Below are 24,875 nucleotides of genomic sequence, written 5' to 3' on the forward strand. Positions count from 1 at the left end.
ACCCACTGTGACCGTCTCATTTAAGCATATTTGCCAGCTTATGCAGAAAAGTCACAATGGAGCAGCACACTACAGCTCAAGCAGACAAATACAGGTCTGCTGTTAAGGGCTGGGCACACACCTGGAAATTGGCCAGGCCAAGCAGCAGCTGTGGGAGCTGGAGTAAGGAAGTTGCTGCTCAGGCACGTTGTTTAAGAGCTGCCTCTTGAGAGCTCTAGCCCACATATTTAATTTCACCAAATCGTTTTTCTTCATTATCGTGCATAAAAGCACTTTCAAGTATGTGAATTCAGAATAAAGTGCAGGCTGGGTCATAATACTTTTTTACATGACTTTCAGCCATGCTGAACAGCAGCCGTGCTGCTATTCAACATGTCTAAAAGAGATTGACATCGCCAATAGCTCTTGGATTGCTGAGACCTATTGGCTTTGCCAGTGCTTGCTAGCTTGTTCTTGTGGACTTTGGCACCATGATCGTGAAAACAATGCATACTTATCTGATGCCCTTGAGTGCACAAAACAGTCCAGGGTCTACAGGAATCTTAGAAACTACATGACAAACAAATGAGCTATTGACACATTGTAAACAAGTTGTACTGACTTAACGCTTGACTGTCCCATCGCACCCTTCCAAGTTCCAGGCTATTTCTTCTACTGCGAGCAACTGGGAAAACCTGTTTTACCCCATTTTTGGGAAAACCTGTTTTACCCCATTTTTGGATTTCTTAAACTTCAGAACTTTTTCTTTAAAAAAATATGATGTCCCTTTTCTAGAGTAGTAGAATGTCAGTGACATGAGTGAACAAGTTGCGTTGGTATGTGTGTACTTAGTCTGACATTGGTACGGCCTCCATGTGCTTTCAGTAGTCCTGCAATGACTTTTTAAACGGTTCTTAATTATTTTGAAATGTCAATAGTATATCTTATGTATAAATTGTTCAAGCTCTAGGTAAGTGGACTTGAAAAAAGTTTACCACAGAAATGATAAAATTATTAATAAATTGTGATTTTACTTATTTTTTTAGCCTTTTTTTTATTATTCTTTACTTTTAAAATATAAATGTCTTTAGACTTCCTGCCCCATATAAAATATAATAAATTTTGAACAGCCTCACACAATTAAAACAGTTAACCAATTAACATGTCAAGTTTCATTATTTTCAATTTTAAAGAGGATACAACCTCAATTTACCAAGGGACTACACAAGTTTGAAGTCTTCAGATATTTTCCGTACCGCTAAGCTTTTCAATACAGGCTTTAGGCATTTTATCCTTTCAAAGATCGCAGCTATTGCCATTAAATGAGTATAATGCGGACTATAACGAACTCAGGAACTTCAGGCGTACTGGAACAACCCAGTTCTACCTCCATAGGACTTCTCTTCCATATATGAAAATTGATTGGATATCCAACACAGGCAAAAGTAGACCAATTTTTCAACTCCTTTAATTTCTGTATAACTGTTATTCTTCTCTTCGTCTCATATTTTCTCTTCTCCTCTCTTCTCTTTAATTCTCTATCTCCTCAAGTCGAGTATTATTCGTTGATTATTCACCGGTTGTACATTGCTTTGTATCATCTCATACCTTGAACTCTGTATTTTTTTATACTGTTTATAACAATACCACCTACTTATTATATTGCTAAAGTTGTTATATCTCTACCCAGCTGAAGGATCTCATCAATTTTACTCTGTACACCGGTTGCCTTTTCTTTGCGTTTATCTTTTTGAAATACCTAATAAAAATCCTTTGAAATTAAAAAGATCTCAGTGGGGAAAATCAAAAGAGTATGTAGTAGTTCACCAGTCTTGTGATGTAACAGTTACAGTACTATGGCCTTTCCTTGCCACTAATATGTATTACTTTAATATTTTTACCCATACAGAATAGCAAGTGGTTCCTACACAAGGTTTAACTAGACACACTCAATAAGTAACGAGCCAATTGATTGCTTATTACAACAGAATTGTGCCAAAGATTATTTGTCTTTGATCAAATCTATATCTGTTTCAATGCCATCGCTAACGCCCTTCTTGCAGGGTATTTTTATTCACTGCAAATAGATTACCTCTCACAACTATATCCTGGTCAAACCACAGTTCATGTTTTCCAAAGAGTCTACTACATGTATACTTTGTTTTCTGCTTTGATCACGACTCGCTTAGGTATAAATCTTTGAGGCACCCTGCAGCCATAAAATTGGTATTTGGCCAAGTAGGGAGGCTAAATATGTGATGCTTAAAATTTCACATTCTCAACTTACTCATTGAAGTGTACCTCTAGGTCCTCCTCTCCAATAGCTGTAGGCTGCTAAAAGCATTCCTTGGTTCTCGTCTTTAAAACTATATGAAATTAGGTGGGATCTCTACAACAATGCCAAAAACACCCTACTTAAATATAGGGAGTACCTTTGCCCAGTGTGCCCTTTTTAATATTTTTCTTCATATTGTCTTCCAGGTTTGTACAACACAATTACAGCCAATAGGTATTTTATTCTCTAGAAAGTCTTTGCATTTATAAAGTATACGTATTATACAATGAACTTAAATTTAATTTTCAACTATCGGTAAAATAAGGCTTTTCTAATGGGTTTCTTTAACAGCATAATGTATTTGTCTTCATAAGGTATGTGAACCTCAGACATAGATATTGATTTCCCTTGTAAAGAGGGAGTCTTTGTTAGTTTAAGTAATTCAATATGTACCTTCTAAACACGTATGGGAGCAGGGCCTAATATGCCTTTAATTGCTCGTCTTTGTTTTCTCAATTTTTCAAATGGTTCTGAGATTTCCATTGCAGACTAGAGACTGATTTAGCTTTTGAAGGTGTACCATCAATAGCGTGAAAGGATATTTTCTGATATTAGGTGAATATGTCCTCTTCAATAAGATGTCGGGAAATGAGCTTGATAATAGATGGGTGAAACTAAAAGGTTTTACTGAACTGCTTACACATCTTTTGGGATGACACGCATGCCAATTGCCTGGAAAATGTACATGTGTGTGACGAGTGCTGTTAAATGCTGCAGTAGCCAATTAGTGAGTGCTAAAGTTGGGTCGGATGGTATGTATGTTAAGAGTTCTATCTCTATGCATTATGTTGATTGACAATATAAGGTATGCCCTGGTGGAGAGTGGTGTTTTGAGCACGGTAATAAAGAACTCTATTGTTAGAAGGTGGTTCTGACCATCTGAGCCTCCCGGATTTTTCACTTTTTGAACACCTAATTGTTGAGCTTTTACTGTGGGAAAGCCTCATAAGTTGGGACTCACCCACAGTGAACTCATGATAAATGATTGTATGTGGATTTTACTGGTGCCCCCCTAGTGAGAGTAGGCCACTGCGCTACAGCTGGAGTAAGGGGCACCGGGCTGGTTACATGCAAACAAGTGGGTACAAGTGTGTGCACACGTGTAGGGGCTGTGCAGGTGAGATTCCTGGCGTGCACAGCTCAGGTAATGGTGTGGCAGGAATCATGCAGAGCTGGGTGGTGTCATGAAATAGGCTTTATACTATGGGAAGAAACATGTAAGGAAAAGTCAGTGTGCTTTACTGTTTTCACTGAAGGACTACTCCATTATTCCCCTATGAGGATGGGGATCACATGGGATAGTTTCACTTCCCTAGGGCCTACAAATTCCAGACACGCACTAAAGTCCAGTGTAACTTAGGTGAGAAAAAGTATTCTGCTGAATTTAAAACCATATATGTACTGCTTATGGGTTATCCAGAAATGCCATATTCCTCTGACTCAGCTCATAACGAGAGCCCAGCTGAGGCTGACCCTGCCAGGCTGGATTAATGACCTTCCACCCCAAGCTGCAGCCTCAGAGACCTGGCCCTTCACGGCAAGCATTCCAAGGGCAAAGGTCTCCTCTCCAAGAGGGAGAGAAGATGGGTGGAGCTGCCAGCTATCCATCAGTAGCTGTCACCTGGTGCCAGGCACCAAGCTGCTCTGGAGAGGAGGCAGCAAGGGGGAAGGGGCTTTTCAGAGACCATGTGGCATGAGACCCCTGGACAACACCATTTTGAACTATCCCAGAGGCCTGGGCAGGAAGGAGGGACCAGGGGCAGAGAGGTGATGTGTCACTGCTTGATAGGGCAAGCAGAGACTTCCTGCCAACACCCTCCAAATTCTTTTAAAAGAGCTTGCACAGGAAGAGGAGCTCTCTCTGGGGTGTGGTCTGCTGAGGAAGACTGGTGCTGGAGCCTGGCGCCATGGGCAGTTGGAAGGAAGAACCCCCTGACTGTCCCAGGACCCTGAATTGCGCCAAAAGGGGAGTCCAGGACCAGTGAGCAGAAGCCGGGGCCTCTGCGCAAGGAGTAGAGAGGCCCAGGAGGAGAGCCAGGCAAAAGGCTGGTGCAGGAAGCCAGTAAAGACAGCTTCCTGCTGAATTCACCCACCTTCAGACCAGGAGGGTGAGGGAAAGTGTTCCCAGTGCCTGGGGCGCGCCACCAGGAGCAATAAGAGGCCAAAATGTTGAAGATCGGTCCCCTGGGGGCTGAGATATACCCCCTAGAAGGTAGGTGACCTCTGAGAAGAATGACGACGAAGCACGTGGGGCTCCGCCGCCGGTCTCAAATATGCCCCCCGGGGTGGGTCAGGTCCCGGGGACTGCCCCCACAAGAAGCAAAGTTGGGGAGCGCCATCGCGCTCCCCGTGAAGAGGCCCAGAAAGGGGTGCCAGGATCCCACACTGCCCCCCGGCGTTTCTGGAGACAGGGGAGCGCCATCGCGCCCTCTGGGAAGAAGCTAAGGCGGGGAGCGTCATCGTGCTCCCTGGGAAACTGGCCAAGCTGGGTGCCAGGAGCCTACCCTGGCCCCCGGCGAGAACGGAGGCAGGGCAGCAACATTGCGCCCCCCCTGGGAACAGTGGAAGGGGCCTGGGACCCCCAACTCCAGGCCCCAAAGAGAACGGCGCTCTCCGTGACGGATTGTCATGGGGCCCAGAGCCTCTCCTCCAGGCCCCGAAGTGAATGAGGAGGACGGGGGAGTGCCATTGCACTCCCCCGTGGCTGCGGGAATGTGGAGGGGGGGGGGGGGTTTGTCGCACTCGCCCAAGGTCCAGACGGGCCGGCTGGAGTCTTCGTGTCTGCCCGCAGAAGCGTGCAGACCAGAAGAGAGGTGCCGGCTCCCGCGGCAGCATGCGAGGGTGCTGGCAAGTCGGGGAGCCTGCGAGGGCAGCTGGGAGTGGGCTCCTCGAGCTCCCCTCCCACGTACCTGTGACGCGGGGTGCCCAGGTGGGACCGAGCCCCTGAGGAAGGAGCTGCCGGGGGTGGGCTCCCCGCACTGGATGGACTCACCTGGCAGCAATGGGTCCAGGTGGGATCGGGCCCCCAACAGAGATCGGAGGCGGCAAGGTGCAACCTACGAGAGCAGCGGTTCCCCTCAAGCAGCGGGGGAACCACTGCTCTAGTATTCATGGGCCTGAGGAAAGCGCCCCATAATGCCTTGCAGGCCTGACCGGCCTGCGAGGAAACGCAGTTTGTTCTCTGTGTGTGGTGGCCCCAGGAGGAGGGGGTCACCACCAGGTGTGTGCCAAGGTGCAGGGGGAGCTGCAGGAGCAACACAGTCTCCCCCAGCACAAAGATGTAAAGTCCCTCCCTAAGTTTCTGGGGGACTTGGAAGTAACAACCCCTCAAGGGTTCAGCCAACAGGCATCAGCATCCCGGGTCTGGAACTTTTGTTCTACAGCTGAGGGTGCATTAGGGACTCACTCAAGGTATGGAGGGCTGTGCTGGGGATGTCTGGAGAAGGGCATCCCCTAGAGGTGAAGAGGTGCAATTGCACAAGGAGTGCATTTACCCAGGTTATTTCTATTTGAGGGTCTGAAAGTCACGTGTAATGTGAAGTACATGTGTAATGTGAATTCATAAGCAAAGTGGGGTTATGTTGCTGGATATTCCTGCTAGGGTGCCTGGCTGTATATGCTTAATCCTGTGATTTTAAATTAATTACATATATATTTATTTTAAATGTAGAACAAAAAAATGCTACAGCAATATTAAGTTAATTTTAAATTAAATCTTTAAATAATTTAAATATGGGTCTGCAACTCTAATTAATCATTCTTATTTGGAAGACTGCTTTGATTTATATGGTATTTATATAACATGAACCTAGCCGAAAGGCAGCCGGGAGCTGTATAGGCTTGTATTGTTTTTTCCCTTACTTTATTTCACGGTCTTCAATCATCTTCCTATTCTATGAGTCACTTTTGCACACTTCATCTAGACTGGCGTTAAAGGTGTAAGTCACCAAGTGCATGCAAAAGCAATATATCTTAAATGCCTAAATAACACAACTTCTTGACACTAGAGCATTAGCTCTTAATCTGCGGATCAGTGACCCATGGGGGTCGGTAACACCTACTCAGGGGGTCTACGAATGCTAAGAAAATAAAATAATATTAATAGATCAGTAAAGTGTATATAAATAAAGAAGCAAAAAGTAAAATTGAAAATGTTAAAATATTCAGTATATGTTAAATAATTTGACATTGAAGGCTAAAAATTGTTACCATCATTTTGATTACTGGGAGCAGTGAAAATTGTTCATCAAACAGAACACAGTATGGACGGTAAGTAGCCTCAGTTAAATTTAGAAATGCTTACACAATCAAATGGAAATTTACTTATTTATATTTCTTTGTGACTTAAAGAAACATATTTTGTCATTTGTTGATTTGTGTACGTTATGTGCTTGATGAATACGTTTTTCAGTATTTTTGTGTAGGATTTTGTGGTTCAAATCTTCGAAATTGCTGAAGCCGAAGTCCCCTGCTTCCAGTAATGCCTCATTGGGGTCCCCGAATACCAGTAATGATTAAGTGGGGTCCAGAGAGGTCAAAAGGCTAAGAACCACTGCACTGCACTGGGGGAACCAGACCTTATTTCACAATTATCCCCAGTGTCAGGATCAGCCCATGCAGCAATCCTAAAGATCTCAGAAGTAGGTGAAGCTGGTGAGTGAGGCCAAAAATGAAAACAGGGGAAGTAGCTGGTGGAAGATAAAAGGGGAATGGTGGTACCCAACCGAAGTCCTGGCAGGGTAGGAGTGCGGCATGCAGGTAGCATGGGGCTGCTCCTAGCCTGTGGCTGTAAAGGCATCAGGTAAGAAGGGTATTTTATCAGGCATAACACATGAAGCTGCAGCTGCTCTACTACTATAGTGGCAACTGCCACACACATACTCTCAGGACACCAAGACCCAGCAGCAGTCCCACACAGAATGGATAACATGCATCACATGATCCCACAATGAATTACCTAAATAAACAAACCCAAGCTGTGAAAGTCCATGCCCAGTCTGTGCAAGGATGCAAAGCAGGGTTGGGAGAGAAAAAGCCAACTGAAGGACAGCAGCAACAAGAAACCCACTACCCAAATGTCAACACGCTGAGCCAACTTCAACGTAAACAATTAGTGTAACTCATAATACAAAACAGTAAGGACACTGCAGCAACTCCAGCACTGAGCATCCCCACACAGATTTAGGGGTGTGCTCACTGATTTAACATAGAGGTTTAAAACTATTGTGCCCTCTCCACCTCCATCTCAATGTGTTCTAGTAAAACTGCTGCTATTAGCTGAGATGGAACTAGCTGGGAAGAGGGAGTGTGGCCCAAGACAGCAAAAGCTGACAAAGGAACAAAGTCTAATGTAAACTGTTCTTCCTAACACTGCGTTCCCCAATTTCTTATTTGTGCTGTGATTTAAAACTCAGGCTGTGCTTTTGACATTACCTGCTCTCACTTTTAAAACCCCTTCAATCTGTTCGTTGTGATGTGCCACCTGTAATGAAGCAAGCTTTACAGAAGCCTCTGCCATTTCATATCCATTCAAAAGAAGGATGGTGACGCTACTCAATAAGGAATGGGGGTCACAAGGCTTGTAAAATGGCCTGAAAGGTGAACAAACTAATGCCAAAAAAGGGAAAAGTACACACTAACTGCACACTATTAGCAAAGGATATGTGTAATATTCTCAGTGGAATAGTAGTTATTTTTATCATATGGACTTGGATATTAGTACAGGAAACAACCCAAGCAACTTTCCACTACAGACTTGGGTCACTGGAGGCCTGTCTTGAACATTTGGGCACATGAAGTGTTTGAGAAGTGCCAGTAGAAGGGTCTTGATACACTCAAAGCTTTTCAAACCCGGAAAAAGGGTGAATGGAATACTGAAAACCCTCAAAGCAGCTCTCTGATTTTCAAAGTAGACGCAAGAACACCAGCAGTGAAGGGTGTTATGTTTGTGATTACAAATATCTGGCAACTAAAACTACAATTACAAGCGCTAGGTGCAGATGTCTTTAATATTATGTGCTAATCCATTAAACATTTAACAAGTCACCCGTAGCATATTATTACCATAATGGGAATAGCAAGCTGGTTAGACAACAAATTCTACATAAAATGTTGTTGCAAGTAAAAAGGAAAAAAATCAAGATCCAAGCTCCAACAGTTCTTTTGGAACTATATGACTGGCATACCCCTGTCAGCTTGTGTCTTTGGCTGTTTTTGTGTATACCAGTATATGAATATATATAAAGTCAGTATTGTTAGGCATCACAATGGCTGAAAGAGGGTAATAAGTTTAGAATTGTTCCACATATGGGTCTCCAACATACATATTGCCCAGGGCCCCAGACAGCCTTAAGATGTCACTGCACCGGGCACTCTCTCAGGAACACTCTTACTCCCACCTCTAACCCCCAGTGACAACAGCAGAAGATGACTTCTACCCAGTATGCTTTGTGCTGTCATAGGTCCATAGATTCAGGTTCTCTGGACCAGCATCTGGGATCTGTTTTGTACAGGAGACTTTTTGCCCAATTCAGTACCCAAAGAGCGCTAAGAAACCATTTTAGATTGTGTGGAAAGACGATTGCTTGAGTGCAGCTACAGAGATGGCGGATAGGGTTCCTCACCTTTTACAACAGGTTTTTCTGCGATGCTCTGTAGGTTGGTCATGGCCACTTCGACTGTATTCTCGGGAAGCACCTCAGCAAACAGGTAGCCCAGGTACCAAGCACAGCTGGAGGCGATAAGCAGACCAACTGCTTTAAAGAAATCTATAAATCATCAAATGACAAAAAGTAATGTTTAATCCATTTACAGTACACCGGGGTGCAAATAACAGGCAGAAATGTGTACTATTACAACAAATACTGTAATATACAAATTATGCAGTGCACGGCGTTCCCGGACACAATACTGAGTAAATTATGGCAACATATAAACTAATATTTAGAGTTTTACCCCATGAAGTAATAACTATACAGTGTATACACAACATGAGCCAGTTTTAGATCGGAATGGATACACTAGGAGTAACAAAGTGTATTGTATTACATACACAAATAGGAAAACATTTACAGATTGAACTGCAACATTTACAGAGTAACCACAAACAATACAGTATAAACAGGAGCACAATCCCAATTACTATAATTTACAATTATCCGGAAACATAGTCTCAAGTTTATTGTTTACCAAAGATGGCAATATTCAAACCAGAGCACAGGCCCAATGTCGATTGCTGTCATGGAAGATAATTTGTTTTTTGCTACAAGTTACTTCTGTGAATAGGCCATTTTATATGAAACCAAAGACAGATAAGGGGTCGCCCTGTGACCCTAGGAATCTGGGCAATGCATTAATAGTACAAGCAAAAGGCTCACTCTGAGAAAGCCTACAGCCTATGCGCCCTTGGCGATTTATTCAAAAAGGAAGTTCCATACACAATCAGTTGCATGATAAATAACTTGATTTCTTTATTGTCTTATATACACGGATATCAATATAGGTACTCCAAAGAAAATGGCGCGGTGCAAGTGGTTCGTGAAAAAAGTGAAGATTAGTGTGCAAAGGATACCTACAAGGGATATCCCACTGTTGACAATTGATACATTACTACAAGCACAGAACCCATACACAAATGTTCATGTACAAGAGAACACGCTTGGTAATGGACAACAGTCAAATTCATCGAAGTTTTAACCACTACAACCGATTGCTATACACAAAAAAACAATGGTAGCAATCCTAAAGATGCATCCAAAATCAGATCCTTCAACCTTCGGGGAAATGCCAGTTGGGAAAAAAATTGTTCCTAACCAGATTGCACCGTAATAATTGGTGATATCTCTTTCATGGCTGCAGCACGGGCTCTCATCTCTGCTGATTCGGGCAGACACGACCCGAGTGGCAATTTGCTTTAGACACATGTATAAAACAATACCACTGAATGTATAAACAGCTTATACCTGTGACCAATACAGGAGAGCGGTGTGATTTTACCCTGCCTCCTTACCCTCCTTGAGGTACAGGGTGCAACAAGCTCCTAACAAACCTAACAGGCGCAGTTAATGCATTGTGTTGACTGCAGTCACGCTATGGTTACAATCCAGAAGCAGGCGAATGTGTGACCTGAAACTTGCTACAGGTGGATGGCGTTCACAGATCCATCTTCTTGGTGTACATGTGAAGGACATGTTCTTCGTGCCCGAAGGGCTCTACTTTGTCAAGCGGGAATGTGAGCAACTGTGCTCATGGCTCCCAAGTGGCAAGATCACCACCTACTTTGGTGACTATGTATTCCAAAGAGGATATTTATTTATTTATTGGATTTATAAGGCGCGAGAGCTACCCAAAAAGGGTTTCCCGGCGCCTGGACAGGGCTGGATGAAACAGGAATACGGAAAGAATTATTGATTCAGAGAAAATTATTGGTTAAATAACCAAGTTTTTAGTGAACGACGAAACTGGGTGTACAAAGTTTCCTTGCGTATAGCAAGAGGAATGGAATTCCAAAGAGGGGGACCTAGAACCGAAAAAGATCTGCCACCCATTCTGGCAAGTTTGAACCTCGGCACTGAACATTTTTGAAGCGAGGCAGAGCGGAGATGACGAGTAGAAACGTAGGGGCAGACAAGGGTGTGCAAATAATCAGGTGCTAATCCCCACTTGATTTTAAACATATAACTCAATGCTTTAAATTCGATCCGCTTTTCAATTCTGAGCCAATGTAGATCTCGGAGGTGGCCTGAGATAGGAGAAAATCTGGGGATCCTACAGAGGAGTCTTGCAGCAGAATTTTGCACCAATTGCAATCTAAGGGTCACAGCCTTGTTTGCACCCAGAAAAAGAACATTCCCATAGTCCAGCCGTGATGTAATGAGGGCATGGACCACAGTTTTCTGGGAGACATTGGGCAACATCCAAAGGATCTTGCCCAACCATTTTAAAATGGTAAAGCAAGTAGCAGCAACCTTGACTGCTTGATGGTGCATCGACAAAGAGTCTTCGATATGAAAACCCAGGTTGCGGACATGATCAACTGGCCGCGGAAGAGCACCCATCTCGTCAGGCCAGTGAGACCCATAGGTCTTTCTTTTTACCAAGGATAAGGACCTCAGTTTTGTTACTGTTGAGCTTCAGATAATTTTGGCTCATCCAAATTGCGATTTGTCGAAGACCCAACTGGAGGCCGGAGGAGGAGCATGGATCAGAGTTGGAAAGCGAGAAGATGATTTGAGAATCATCGGCGTATGTAAAAAGAGTCAGCCCAGCTTTGTCAGCAATGTCTGCTAGCGGCCTGACAAAGATTAAAAAGCAGAGTACTTAAAATGGAGCCTTGAGGGACTCCAAAAGGCGATTAAAAGATATTTGAGCTGTCAGAGGCAGAGAAAACCTGAAAGGTGCGGTCGGCTAAAAAAAGAGACCAACCAATCCAGGGCTGAGCCGCAGATACCAAAGGATCTCAACGTGTTTATTAGTATGGGATGGGAGATAGTATCAAACGCCGCGCTCAGATCCAACAGTATGAGCGCGACTGTGTGTCCAGCATCCAGGTGAAGACGTAGTCTTCCCGTGACCCCTAATAGAGTGGTCTCGGTCGAAAAACCTGTTCTGAAACCAGATTGTGAGGGATGAAGTATTTTATTTGTTCCAATAAACTTGGAGACGTAGAAATGGATACATCTTTCCAAAATCTTAGAAAAAATGGACAGGAGGGAAATAGGTCGATAATTAGCAAGAACTTTAGGGTCCGCAGTGGGCTTTTTTAGCAACGGGACCACCATAGCGTGTTTCCAGGCAGACGGAACTTTGGGCTCTTGCAGTGAGGAGTTCAGAGCTTTCAAGATAACCTGCATATGAGAGGGATAAAGTTGTTTTATAATGGAGATGGGTAGAGGATCATTTGGAGAGCCAGATTTTATTTTGTCAAGAATAGGACCAAGGGAGGCCAAATTTAAAAGGGGCCAGGAGGCTAACAAGGGAAGATTATTAAGATGTTCCGTAGAGATACTAGCTAAATTAAGAGACGGCAACATACAGGCCATGGTGGTCGATTGTTGATCAGTAGAACAAAACAAAGAGGAATTGATTATTTCCAAATGGATTTTTTCTATTTTACATGAGAAAAAGAGAGCAAGATCCTCGCACTGGTTCTTATTTAATGGCAATGGCTTAGCTACGGTTTCAGAACCAGCCAGATTTTTTACTAAGCTGAAAAGTGTCTTAGGGCAATTATTGGCGGCAGGGATAGTATTGAAAATATACGCGGCTCTCGCAGTTTTACATATATTGTGATAGATTTTTTGTAAACTACTTTCAAATCAGGAGCGTAATTTCTTCGCCATTTCCTTTCCAGTGCTTTGCATTTGGATTATTCAACTTTAAGGGTATCGCTGTACCATGGGGCTGGGGCGCGATGGTGAATCAATTTTTTCTTGGCCAAAGGAAGGCACACATCAACAGCGTCGGAAAGCCAATTATGAATGTTTTTGGAAAATACATCTACCTGAGAATCGAAAATGGGAACATTTACACTGAGGAGATTGTTCTAGGCAGTTACATCAATTTTTTTCCAGTCCCTTTTGGAAGACATGGACAAAGGAAGTACAGATGTAAGACTTGAAGGGACGGTAATTATAAACTTTTGTAAAAAATGATCCGACCAGATAATAGGTGTTGCTGGTTCGCATTTGATAGAGGAAAGACTGGAAAAGATGGGATCTAAAAGATGTCCAGCATTATGTGTGTGGCCAGAATTGCACAGATAAATATTCATGGCCGCAAGATCAGCAATAAAATTGGTGCATGTAAGATTGGAACAGTCCTCCAAGTGTAAATTCAAATCACCAATTAATAAAAAATTAGTGGAACTCTAGAATAGAAGAGATAAAAGACCAGGCAAAGTAGTTGACCAGGAGGTGCAAGGGCCAGGAGGACGGTAAACCAATAAGCCCGAAAAAGTAAATTTAGGATTAAGTATGATTTTAAAAAGCGCAGCTTCGCAGTTAGGAAGGTCTACTGGGTCCAGTTTACATTGAAAATGTTGTTTAAAAATAATAGCAATCCCCCCACCTTTACTGGTGGCTCTATCCATTCGAACAATGGCATAATTGGATGGAAGGGCAATTGCAATATCAGGCCCAGAGCTTTCATTAAGCCAGGTCTCGGTGAGAAAGAAAGCGTCCGGTAGTTCATCGAGGAGAAGATCAAATATATCTCTTTTGTGCTGAGGAAGTGAGCGACAATTTAGACTGAGAAACCGACACTTAGGAGGGAGGGAGTTATTTGAAATCGTAATAGAGCTACGTTCATTATCCAAAGTCAAACAAGACTGTGACAGAACGAAAGGGCAATTTACGCCCAAGCAGGTATAATTAGCTACATTTTCAACTGCCAATTGTGTGCAATCAGCTCTGCTGATCGGGCGTAAGGCCAGGAGTTGTGTTGTAGAGTATACTAACCTTGACACAGACAGCGGGTCAGGGGTCATGCCCCTTGACCCGGTCGGCCGTGGACGGGCGCACAGACGGGCTTGCTTTTGGCGCGCGTCCGCTGCGCGAAGCGTGATGCATGGAAGTTTAATCCCTCCGGTCAGGTGACCGAGCGCACGCAATTCCCCGCCTCCCCACCTCTAGCCCAAACAAACTGTACCACGATCTCCCTCCATAACATACGGGAAAGCCCGTGGCGGAACGGGGAGTAAGCGGTGAGACAGAGGCATCCAAGATCAAAGGGGAGTGTGAGGTATGCGTAATTAAGGCAGCAGTCCAATGTTAAAACAAAAGCATCCAAATCAAAGTTTAAAAGCAGAAAGTAAAACAAGAGGACTAACTTCCAGCACGCGTCCTCTCATGGCAAAAGCAAGTAGTGTCACTGACAGACTGCAACATCAATGGGATAACTTGCCCCCACCCAGCTGCTAAAAGCAAAACGACAATCGTGAACATTGCCTGCGCCATCTTGCCTGGTGGAAATTTCTATGTGCACATAAGCTGCAGTCATTTTAATCTATCATAGCCATTTTGTACTCTGTTGGTCACCTTTGTTTCACCCTGCCCTTACTAGCATCCCTCTGACGCTCTGACCGACCTGGTATGTGTGCTGGGGGCTATAAACTCAAGTGCCACAATAAACCTCAGCGCCACTTGCTGCCACAAACTCGTTTTTCCTCTCATCTCTGTTTACAGGCAAACCTTCAGACACTCTACCCCCTCACTGCACCTAGTTACACAAACACCAAAAAGACTCTTGCAACATGATTTATTGCACTGCAAATAGCAAGCCTTGTTTTTACCAACAACGGGACCTGTTTTTATCAACAGAACGGACTCTTAGATCTGGCCGGTCTCACATGTTTTAGACCCTGAAGCAAGGTCCAGCTGCAAGATAAGATTGTCTCTTTGACCTGGGTGGGAAGAGAATTACTGTTGGGCTTGTGTGACAATCTGCCCGGGGGGGGGGACTCCAAGCTTGTGTAACCATGTTGATGAAACAAATGCATTGTGTCAAACCTGTATAAAAGGAAGAGCCAAAGGAGTTATCAGCAGAACACCTCCCTCAGACATCCCGGTGTCTGCAGTTGACGTGATGTCCTCATGAGAAATAAACCTTTTTCTTGTCTTCCAGTTTCCAGCGCTTGCCTCATTATTTTGATGGCGAACCCAATGTGAATTAGAGGTGGAACCCTGACCCAGGCAGCATCGAGGGTCTTAGAAGACTCGCTGCCTTTCACAAATTGGCGCCCAAACGTGAGGGCCCATCAGCGACACATGGGTCCGGTAGAAAGGTCCTAACGACGGAGTGAACGACTAAACGATTGGGGGTATACCTGCCTGAGAAGACCCTCGTCTGGCTGCCGATCGACTGAACTTCACCGGTTCCGAACAGACCTCTCTCGAGTGACCTGCGGGCCTGACTGGGACCTTAGAGGAACGCCGCATTGATTGTTGGAGTGAGAGGACAACCAGGCGCTGGAAGGAGAAGACGAAAAACTGTCCATACGGTCCGGGTAAGGTCGTGAAAAAACAACTTAAATTCATTGATTGATTGATTGAATAGTTTGATTGAAATACTAGTATTCCTTCTTTGATATGGAGTTATTTGAGACATTCCCTGCTTGCAAACAACGAAAAATAGGAATATTCTCTCTCTTTGCAGACAGTGAAGGACAGGTAGTGCAGACTTTTTGTCTAAATTGATTGATTGAGATATTCATTTTGACCAATAAATACGTCATGCCTGTTTTCTCTAGATTGTTTGATTGTAATTGTTTTGGACCGGACCGTTTGCTAGAGGTCAGTCAGCCGGCGCCGCCGGAAGGCACCCCTAACAAGGACATGTACGTAAAGTATGGATTAGCCACCATAGCTTATAGCAAACTATGGCATAAATACACTAGGAAGGACCGGGTAAATCAGTGGCCACTGACGGGATCTTTCGATCCCGCTAAAATAGAAACGTTAGAATTAGCTCTCCACAAAAAGAAAACTAGACCAGCCATGTTTGACAGTTTTGGTTTATGGCGAAAAGAGGCAGCTCAAAGAAAGAAAAGAGATGAAGCTAGACAAGATAAAGAAACGCGAAAATCAGCTTACCAAGACTGTAAAAGGTTAGAAGAAAAACTGAAAGAAAAAGAAATCGATAAAAAGGAACAGGAATCAAAAATATCAGGTCAATGCCCTGTTAGAACGCCCTCGACCCTTTACCCCGAGTTACCGGCAAAACAAAGGGTAGATGATGATTTATTGTTAGGTCCCCCAATCATATACATGCCACCCCCTTACGCCCCTACTCATCCCATAGTACAACGCCAGGACCCCCAAAGTATAGCCGGAGGTGGCACGATCGCCTCAGTCTCCACCGCCTCTGTTACCACCGAGTCACCCACACCAAATGCCTCATCAAAGGATACAGTAGTAGAGGTAGGATCAAAAGAAAAAGGAGCGCCCAGGGTCCCGCGATTAAGTAAAAATGAGCGAGCAGGCATTGATAAAATAGTCAAATCCCTCATAGATAGGAAGGAGACAGAAGAGTATGTAACTGGCATTTGCAACTCCTATGTTGAAAATCACAAACAATACTTTATTGTACGTCTCTGTTATCACACTCTTACTGCATATGAAGAGAAGTACCAAGATGTAGGGCCCGAGCGACTAGTGGCTCTCTATAGGAAAGTAGACACCGGAGATGAAGGCGACAACGATGTTACAGAACTCTTTTCATCCACACTGGAAGTATTCCGTCACCTTGTGTAACAAGGACGGATAGATAAGGACAGGACATCTAAGATAGCAGGACCCCTGGTGGAAAAACCAGATAGCAGGATGCCGATAAAAGAAGCTGCCCCTTATTAGGTACCTCCTAGAGGACAAGGGACTCATGACGATATGAACCATCAAGACGCTAGAGGAAGGGTGGTCTACAATTGGGTTTATCAGCCATGGACAGACAGGACATTTTGACGTTCCATAAATCTTTACCGGATTTACGGAAAAAAAAACACCACCTTTTACACCGAGCTAGGTACCGCTCTGGGATCAACAATAATGACACTTGCCGACATAGACTTGTTCTTCGGGTTATGTTTGCCAGCAGATGTGTGGAAACAGATTAGGAAAATAGACCATACCGAACTGCTTCGTCATACCTGGGAACAACTCAACACACTAGATAAACAGCGGAACCATGGTCAAAAACCGGTTAAAGCAATATTGGACCTCCCTGACAGAAAGTGAAAACGCTGTTCCCAGAGAAAAAGATAGACTGGTCCATAGTAACCGCGTGCCGCCAGAAACCACAAGAGGATGTCTCAGAGTATTTCTCCAGATTTGAAACAGTGTTTTCCGATTACAGTGGACAAGACATGTGCACCGCAACCGGACACCACTTATTTGTGCAGAACTACGTCAAAGGACTACTGCCAGATGTATCCCAGAAATTACAAGCCAGCGAAAGTACTTGGGCAGCATCTAAACCGGCGGCCATTCTCCAAATGGCCCAGTACTATGAGCATCAGAGAAACAAAAATGACAGGGCTACAGAAAGGAAAAAGAAGGACTTGAAGGAAAGGGTGATGATGGCACAACTCCAGGGGGCGAATACAGGAAGGGAGCAATATAGGGGAGGATACCAGCAGAATACCCCTAGAGTACAGCCACCTAGAAACAATTCATCGACATCATATGTGGGACACCAAGACCTAGGACAGGATCAATGTGCATTTTGCAAAGAATATTGACACTGGAAAACCCAATGCCCGGCTTTGTTAGGAGCTGGTAGGGGCAGGGGGGCAAGGGAAATAGCAAGTGGACAGAGAGGAAGAGGATGTGGGAGAGGGTACGCGAGTGAAGCAAACGAGGAAAGGCCAGGAAGAGTGAACCCATTTGACCATCCCAAACAGAATCAGTACCAACATACAGATTATGACAATACGTACAACTTTGCATAGGACAGCCAGGGGCAAGGGAGGGATCCAGTCGAGCTCTATGTTGATCAGCAAGGCCCTTATGTTACCGCTGAGGTCCTGGGCACAAAGTCGCCATTTTTTTGTAGACACACGTAGTGCACTATCCAAACGACTGATTCCAAGGGCACCCTTGTCAGGCTCACATGTGACCTCAATAGGATTTGACGGTACGCCCACAACCAACCCTTTGTCCCGACCGATCCCTTTTAACCTTGACAACAATAGCGTTGAAACGACATTCCTCCTCTCTTCTAACACCCCAGATGCCATTATGGGTCTCGACCTTTTGAAACACTTCCATGCGGCTATCAGATGCTCACCAGACGGAGTGCGTGTCATCCTGTATGACAACCCCCAGCGCCATAGAGAGAACCCTTCTCAGCACATGTTTCCCATCTCCGAGACTGACGCATCCCTACTGGACACTTTGCCGTCACACTTATGGGCTAGGGCTGATTCAGACACAGGACGAATGATGATTGACCCAGTACACGTAACAAAACGACAGGACGCAACCCTACCGAAAGTACCGCAGTACAAAATATCGCCAGAGGGTGAGAAGGCACTACTCTTTGGTAGAGGCAGGGGTGGTAGAGGAAGTAGTGAGCAACGTCTGTAACAGTCCCATACTACGATTGTAAAGAGACAGGGAGACGTAGACGGAAAAGCCTACCGTTTCATCATTGACCTGCGGGAGATAAACAAAATTGTAGTGCCACAATACCCAGTAGTTTCCGACACCACGACAATTTTGACTTTAATCCCCTCCGCTGCCCACACCTTCACTGTAATTGACCTCAAAAACGCATTCTTTTCCATACCAATACACGAGGACAGCCGCTATCTATTTGGATTCACCCTAAACTCCAGTTCGTACAGATTTTGCAGAGCACCTCAGGGGTACACTGAGAGCCCAAGTATCTATAGCCTGGCGCTTAAAAGACAGTTGGATGCCATACAATTGCCAGATGGAGTGGCACTAATACAATATGTAGACGACATCCTTCTAGCAGCAGACACCATACCAATAGTCGTCACAGCCACCATCAAACTACTCCATTTTCTTGCGGAGAATGGTCACAAGGACTCCCGAAAGAAATCACAGTTCTGTAAATCACAAGTGACCTATTTGGGTCACCTTTTATCAAAAGAAGGGAGGAAACTCACGCCTGACAGGATCCAGACAATCCTAGACACCCTTGTCCCCAAAGATCAGAAGCAAGTCCGCTCTTTGATAGGTCTCACCTCATTTTGCCAACAGTGGTTACTGAACTTTAGCCTCATTGTCAAACCCCTTCTCTCCCTCCTAGCTAAAGACATCCCCTCGCTACTCCCCTGGACCCCCAAATGCCAGTCAGCCTTTAAAGAACTACGCAATGCCCTTTGTTCAGCGCCTGTCCTAGGAACCCCAGATTACTCCAAACCATTCTTCCTCTACACGCACGAGAGGGAGGGATGTGCATTGTCTGTCCTAACACAATCAATTGGTCACAAACAACGCCCTTGTGCATATTTCTCTGCCACCCTCGATCCAGTAGCCAGAGCGCTGCCAGCGTGCCTGCGCGCTGTGGCAGCTGCAGCAGTATCGATACGCCAGAGCAAAGGAATAGTGCTCTCCAATCCAGTCACTGTTTTAGTACCCCATGCAGTCGACACACTACTAAACCAGACCAAAACCCAACACTTGACTAGCGCCCGACTGACAGGATATGAGTTGACCCTGCTAGCACCGCACATTACCCTAAAGCGATGCACCACCTTCAATCCAGCAACACGGTTACCCCTACCCGAAAATGATCCTAGCATGACTCCACTACACGATTGTGTGACACTAACCGATGAACAAACAAAGAGTAGAATAGATCTCAGAGACACCGCCTTTCTAGAACCAGATGGAGAACTATGGGTGGATGGTTCATGCATCAAACTCCCCGACGGCACCACCTCAGCTGCATACGCTGTCACCACAGCACGAACCGTTCTGGAAACAGCGCATATTCCCCAACGTTCAGCCCAGGCTGCAGAACTCATTGCCCTCACACGAGCATGTATCCTAGCAACTGACAGGACAGTTAACCTATACACCGACAGCCAATATGCCTTCGGGGTGGTTCACCATTTTGGGATCTTATGGAAAGAAAGAGGGTTCCTGACTTCACACGGTACACCCATCCTGCATGGAGATTTAGTCTCCGCCTTGACGCAAGCAGTCCTCCTCCCCAAGAAGTTAGCAGTGATAAAATGCCAAGCACATAGGAAAGTGACTGATCTCATTGGACAGGGAAATGCACTAGCAGACGTTACTGCCCGAGACACGGCAGGAGACAGAACTACGACACGAATGTATGTGACCAGGTCACAAGCTGAACAATGGACTGACGCTAGGACCGCTGTAAGGGACATACAGACTACGGGCACACAAGACTAATTGACCGAGTGGGAAAAGGTGGGACTAATAGACGAGGAAGATTGCTGGAGAACTAAAGACGGAAATAAATGGCTGTTACTCAATGCCTACCTCATCCCCATATTGACCATGGCACATTTACCAGCACACATAGGCTCCACCCCCATGATTGAACTAATCACCAGAGTATGGCATAATGTCAAGATAGCAGAATCTGCAAAACGCCTAGTACAACAATGTATAGTCTGCCTACAACACAACCCAGGGAAGGGCACAGTAGTACCACGGGGAGGGTTTGGAGTCCCTGACCACCCCTTTGAAATCCTTCAAATGGATTACATCCAACTAGAGAGATGCCATGGTCTAAAATATGTCCTGGTGTTTGTGTGCACTTTTAGCAAATGGGTGGAGGCATATCCCACCCGCGACAATACCGCCTTAGCAACTGCAAAAGTATTGCTGAAAGAATTCTTCCCCCGATATGGCCTTTGCAGAATTTTATGGAGCGACAACGGCCCCCACTTCGTAGCCGAGGTGATACAGAACATACTGAGAGGGTTGGGCGTAAAACAAAAGTTCCATGCCGTCTTCCACCCCCAATCAGCAGGCCTGGTAGAGAGACACAATGCAACATTGAAACTAAAACTAGCCAAAATAGTTGCCACGACCGGGTTGAAATGGCCCGACGCCCTTCCATTGGCATTGCTATCAATGCGCTCCACCCCAACCAAACACAGACTGACCCCGTATGAGGTGGTCTTCGGCAGGCCTATGAGCATTTGGGCGGCACCAAGACCCACCTCCATTACCGATGTCCCGAACATATTAATGTCGGATTATTTGCATAAATTGACAAATGAGCTAACAATTATCCACCAACAGGTGCAGCAAGCCTTGCCTGACGTATCCAGGGGCCCGGGACATGAAATAAAGCCAGGCGACCATGTGTTGATTCGCAACTTCCAAAGAACGAAGAATCTGGAGCCTAGGTGGACGGGCCCCTGGCAAGTCCGGATTACCACCCGAACTGCCCTCCGAGTGGAAGGAAAACGAAACTGGCTGCACGATCATCATTGCAAGCGAGTCCCTCCAACCCTGGCAACCTGTGAAGGGGTGGAGGTGCAAGAGGAAGTACTCGCGAAGAACCGACCAGCTCTGAGTTGCTACCCACAAGAAGACACCCTCGAACTATCAGAATTTCCCGACCCCACGGAGCCATCCAAGAAAGGGTACAACCTAAGATCGGCGAAAGGAGGTAGCTCCAACGACCAGGCCACTAACTGAGTCAAGGTCTCAGATCGGTAGCACAGTCAAACAATGCTACCAGGAAAGCGCCAGACAAAAGTCTGTGGTCCTACCAGTTGTTGAGCTCCTGGAAGATGATGGAAGAAACTGAACACCTGCAAAGCCACCGCAAAGACACCAAGACCGCTAACCTGCACAGCACAAAGACAATTGCACTTGTAGCCGCATTTCTCACCTGTCTCCTGCTAATGGTCGCACTCTTCTGGATCATTGAAGAGAATGCACCTGCATACAGAACATTGGCAACCAATCACCAACAAAGAACACTACCTGGTATCACTACCGCCACATCACCGAGAACGACGCAAAGAATTCTGGAATAATTATTTTGTGCAGATGTTGCACCAGCACAATCTTGCCACCAATGGTACCAACTGTTGGGTCTGTGGGCTGTTACCACATGCCACTGAACATTCCATCCCTTTCATCCTTCGCCCTTTTCTATTCACGGATCTTGCCTTGCCTGGATGATGCTCCTACAAGAAAGTTACAAAGACGATGCCACCTCCGACGGAACAATTGCCCAGTTCTACATTGAGTTCTGGCGAAACAATACAGGAAGAACAGCCGCCCCCTTCTGCCATCACACCTTCAATGCGACATTCCCGATGAATGTCCCCTCCAAAGAACGAGTGGAAATGCAAGTGTTAAATAATCCTAACAGAGCCACATTTTCCTACCTGAAGAAAAGAACTGCTGCAACACTGACTGTGGCCCTATCTGTAGTGAACGTCTCTGGCCTTGTATGTATTGAAGGCCGTGGGACTAAGAATGTGGGTCACAGCACCTGTAGCATTGTAAGGACTTTGAACACTGCCAACCCTGCAGCGCTTCTTGCATCACCCAATATGTACTTTGTTTGTGGAACCAAAGCCTACACCTGGAGGGGCACGTGCTACATCGCCTTTGTTTTGCCACCAACCTACACAGCCCATGCAGAGCATCATCGAGAAAAGCATTCTAAAGATACTGATCAAGCAGACTCTGCCTCATCACAGTTCCTCGACGCAGCAAAAGGGCTCATCCCGCTATGGGGTCCGATGGCAAACAGCCGAGCCATCAGACATCTGTCCCAAGTGGTAGAGACCGCCCTGAACGTCACTGCTGGCATCCTCACCAACACTGCTGAGCTCCAAGCGGTCCGTCTGGTTACCCTGCAAAATCGCATGGTCCTAGACGTGGTACTAGCGGACCGTGGAGGAGCATGCTGCATCATCGGTGCCAGCTGCTGCGTATGCATTCCTGATAAATCACCTTCTGTCTATGAAGCAATCAAACATCTCCATAGACTGCCTTCAGAAATTCATCAGGGATCAGAGACTTGGACAATTGGAAGTTGGCTTTGGGGCATCTTGAAGGAGTGGGGTTGGAAAATATCAATGATTCTCTTGGTCCCAGTATTGACAATATGTGGTTGTTGTTTGGGTATACACTGTATACCACCTTTGTGTTCTCTTTGCATAACTACCTTGCACCCTAAGACTATGGACACTCAGCTAACAAAAATGAGAGTAATGTATAATTAAGAGATACAGGACATTATGGAGATCGAAATAGACTGACAAGCTGGCTAGTTATGTTCAAAGGGGCCACGTGAACATTGCCTGCGCCATCTTGTCTGGTGGAAATTTCTATGTGCACATAAGCTGCAGTCATTTTAATCGATCACAGCCATTTTGTACTCTGTTGGTCACCTTTGTTTCACCCTGCCCTTACTAGCATCCCTCTGACCCTCTGACCGACCTGGTATGTGTGCTGGGGGCTATAAACTCTATTGCCACAACAAACCTCAGCGCCACTTGCTGCCACAAACTCGTTTTTCCTCTCATCTCTGTTTACAGGCAAACCTTTGGACACTCTAACCCTCACTGCACCTAGTTACACAAACAGGTTCCAAACACCAAAAAGACTCTTGCAACATGATTTATTGCACTGCAAACAGCAAGACTTGTTTTTACCAACAATGGGACCTGTTTTAATCAACAGAACGAACTCTTAGATCTGGCCGGTCTCACATGTTTTAGACCCTGAAGCAAGGTCCAGCTGCAAGATAAGATTGTCTGTTTGACCTGGGTGGGAAGAGAATTACTGTTGGGCTTGTGTGACAACCTGCCCGGGGCGAGGACTCCAAGCTTGTGTAACCATTTTGATGAAACAAATGCATGGTGTCAAACCTGTATAAAAGGAAGAGCCAAAGGAGTTATCAGCAGAACACCTCCCTCAGACATCCCGATGTCTGCAGTTGACGTGATCTCCTCATGAGAAATAAACCTTTTTCTTGTCTTCAAGATTCCAGCGCTTGCCTCATTATTTTGATAGCGAACCCAACGTGAATTAGAGGTGGAACCCTGCACCAGGCAGCATTGAGGGTCTTAGAAGACTCGCTGCCTTTCACACAGCGAGTTAGATAGAAATTGGGCATGAGGCAGGAAACTTGTTCCATTGACTTTGTGAGTTGAGTGGAACAGCTGAAACTGGCAGAATGGAATATACCAACAGGAGGGGAAGTTCTACAAGGATGGTTTCAAATGGGGCTTGTCTTCTCCTACATGCTTGTCGGCTCAAGGATCTTCAACTCAGAAACTCAACAGATGCAATTAAAAGACTGGCAGTGCATAAAAGTGTTGTATAAAAGTGTTGTGTCTGTGTGTTCTTGTAATGGTGTCGCAGCCTCTCAGAATCTGCTTTGGCATTTTTTCACTTGAGTAAGAAGAGGAAGGGAGATGAGGAATTAACACCTAGATTATTTACTAAGAGACTTCTCTTCCTACTCATCATACATAAGCGTCAACTGCAAAACCCTATAGTAAGAAGGTGGTAACGCTTCACTGTGATAGCATGGGTAAGTTCACAGAATAACTGATAGAAAGGTTGTACCTTATAGGCTTGAGCAAGGGGGTTGTCTATTAGGGCGAATGCTTAGGCTTTGAATGAAAAAGGCAAAAGAGTGACTGTACTGGGGTACAGACACATCCCAGCTGTGCAAGTACCCTAGGAGGAGACGATTATATACATTAATACTTATTGGTGTGCATGTTACATACAGAGCTGATGACAGCAGCTCTAGTTAAGATGCAAACCTTCAATACATAGAAAGGTTTTTTTGAGTTGCTTATATCAATTATGTCCCATTTGACAAATGAAAACTAAAAAAAAAGCTGAATAGTGCTTACAGATTTAGGGGCCGATTTATATCTTGGCAGTATTTATACTCCGTTGCAATGATGGTGGAGTACATATAATGCAATGATAAAGGTACGCCTGTCCTATTTTGATGTGGAAGGACCTTAGGTTTGACTACAGCAGTGACCACTCCTTCACTGCAATAGCAAAACTTCTCAAACGGACCAACGTAGTAAGGACTGTCGGAGAAATGGCTACATGTCAGC

General features: G+C 45.2%; 1 protein-coding gene and 1 long non-coding RNA gene across 2 annotated transcripts in view; one reads left to right on the forward strand and one right to left on the reverse strand.

Moving 5' to 3' along the window:
• FAM3B (FAM3 metabolism regulating signaling molecule B) overlaps nt 1-24,875 on the reverse strand; it is a 237,444-nt gene that overhangs the window by 130,984 nt on the left and 81,585 nt on the right. The window contains exon 2 of the mRNA XM_085621228.1: nt 8,938-9,081. Within this exon, the coding sequence (XP_085477354.1) occupies nt 8,938-9,081 (144 nt within the window). The remainder of the gene's footprint in view (nt 1-8,937; nt 9,082-24,875) is intronic.
• The window catches only part of LOC146801751 (uncharacterized), a 232,804-nt gene that overhangs the window by 57,929 nt on the left and 150,000 nt on the right, over nt 1-24,875 (forward strand). The window lies entirely within an intron of this gene.

This window comes from Triturus cristatus, chromosome 8 (assembly GCF_964204655.1).
Source record: "Triturus cristatus chromosome 8, aTriCri1.1, whole genome shotgun sequence".
NCBI classification, from domain to species: Eukaryota; Metazoa; Chordata; class Amphibia; order Caudata; family Salamandridae; genus Triturus; species Triturus cristatus.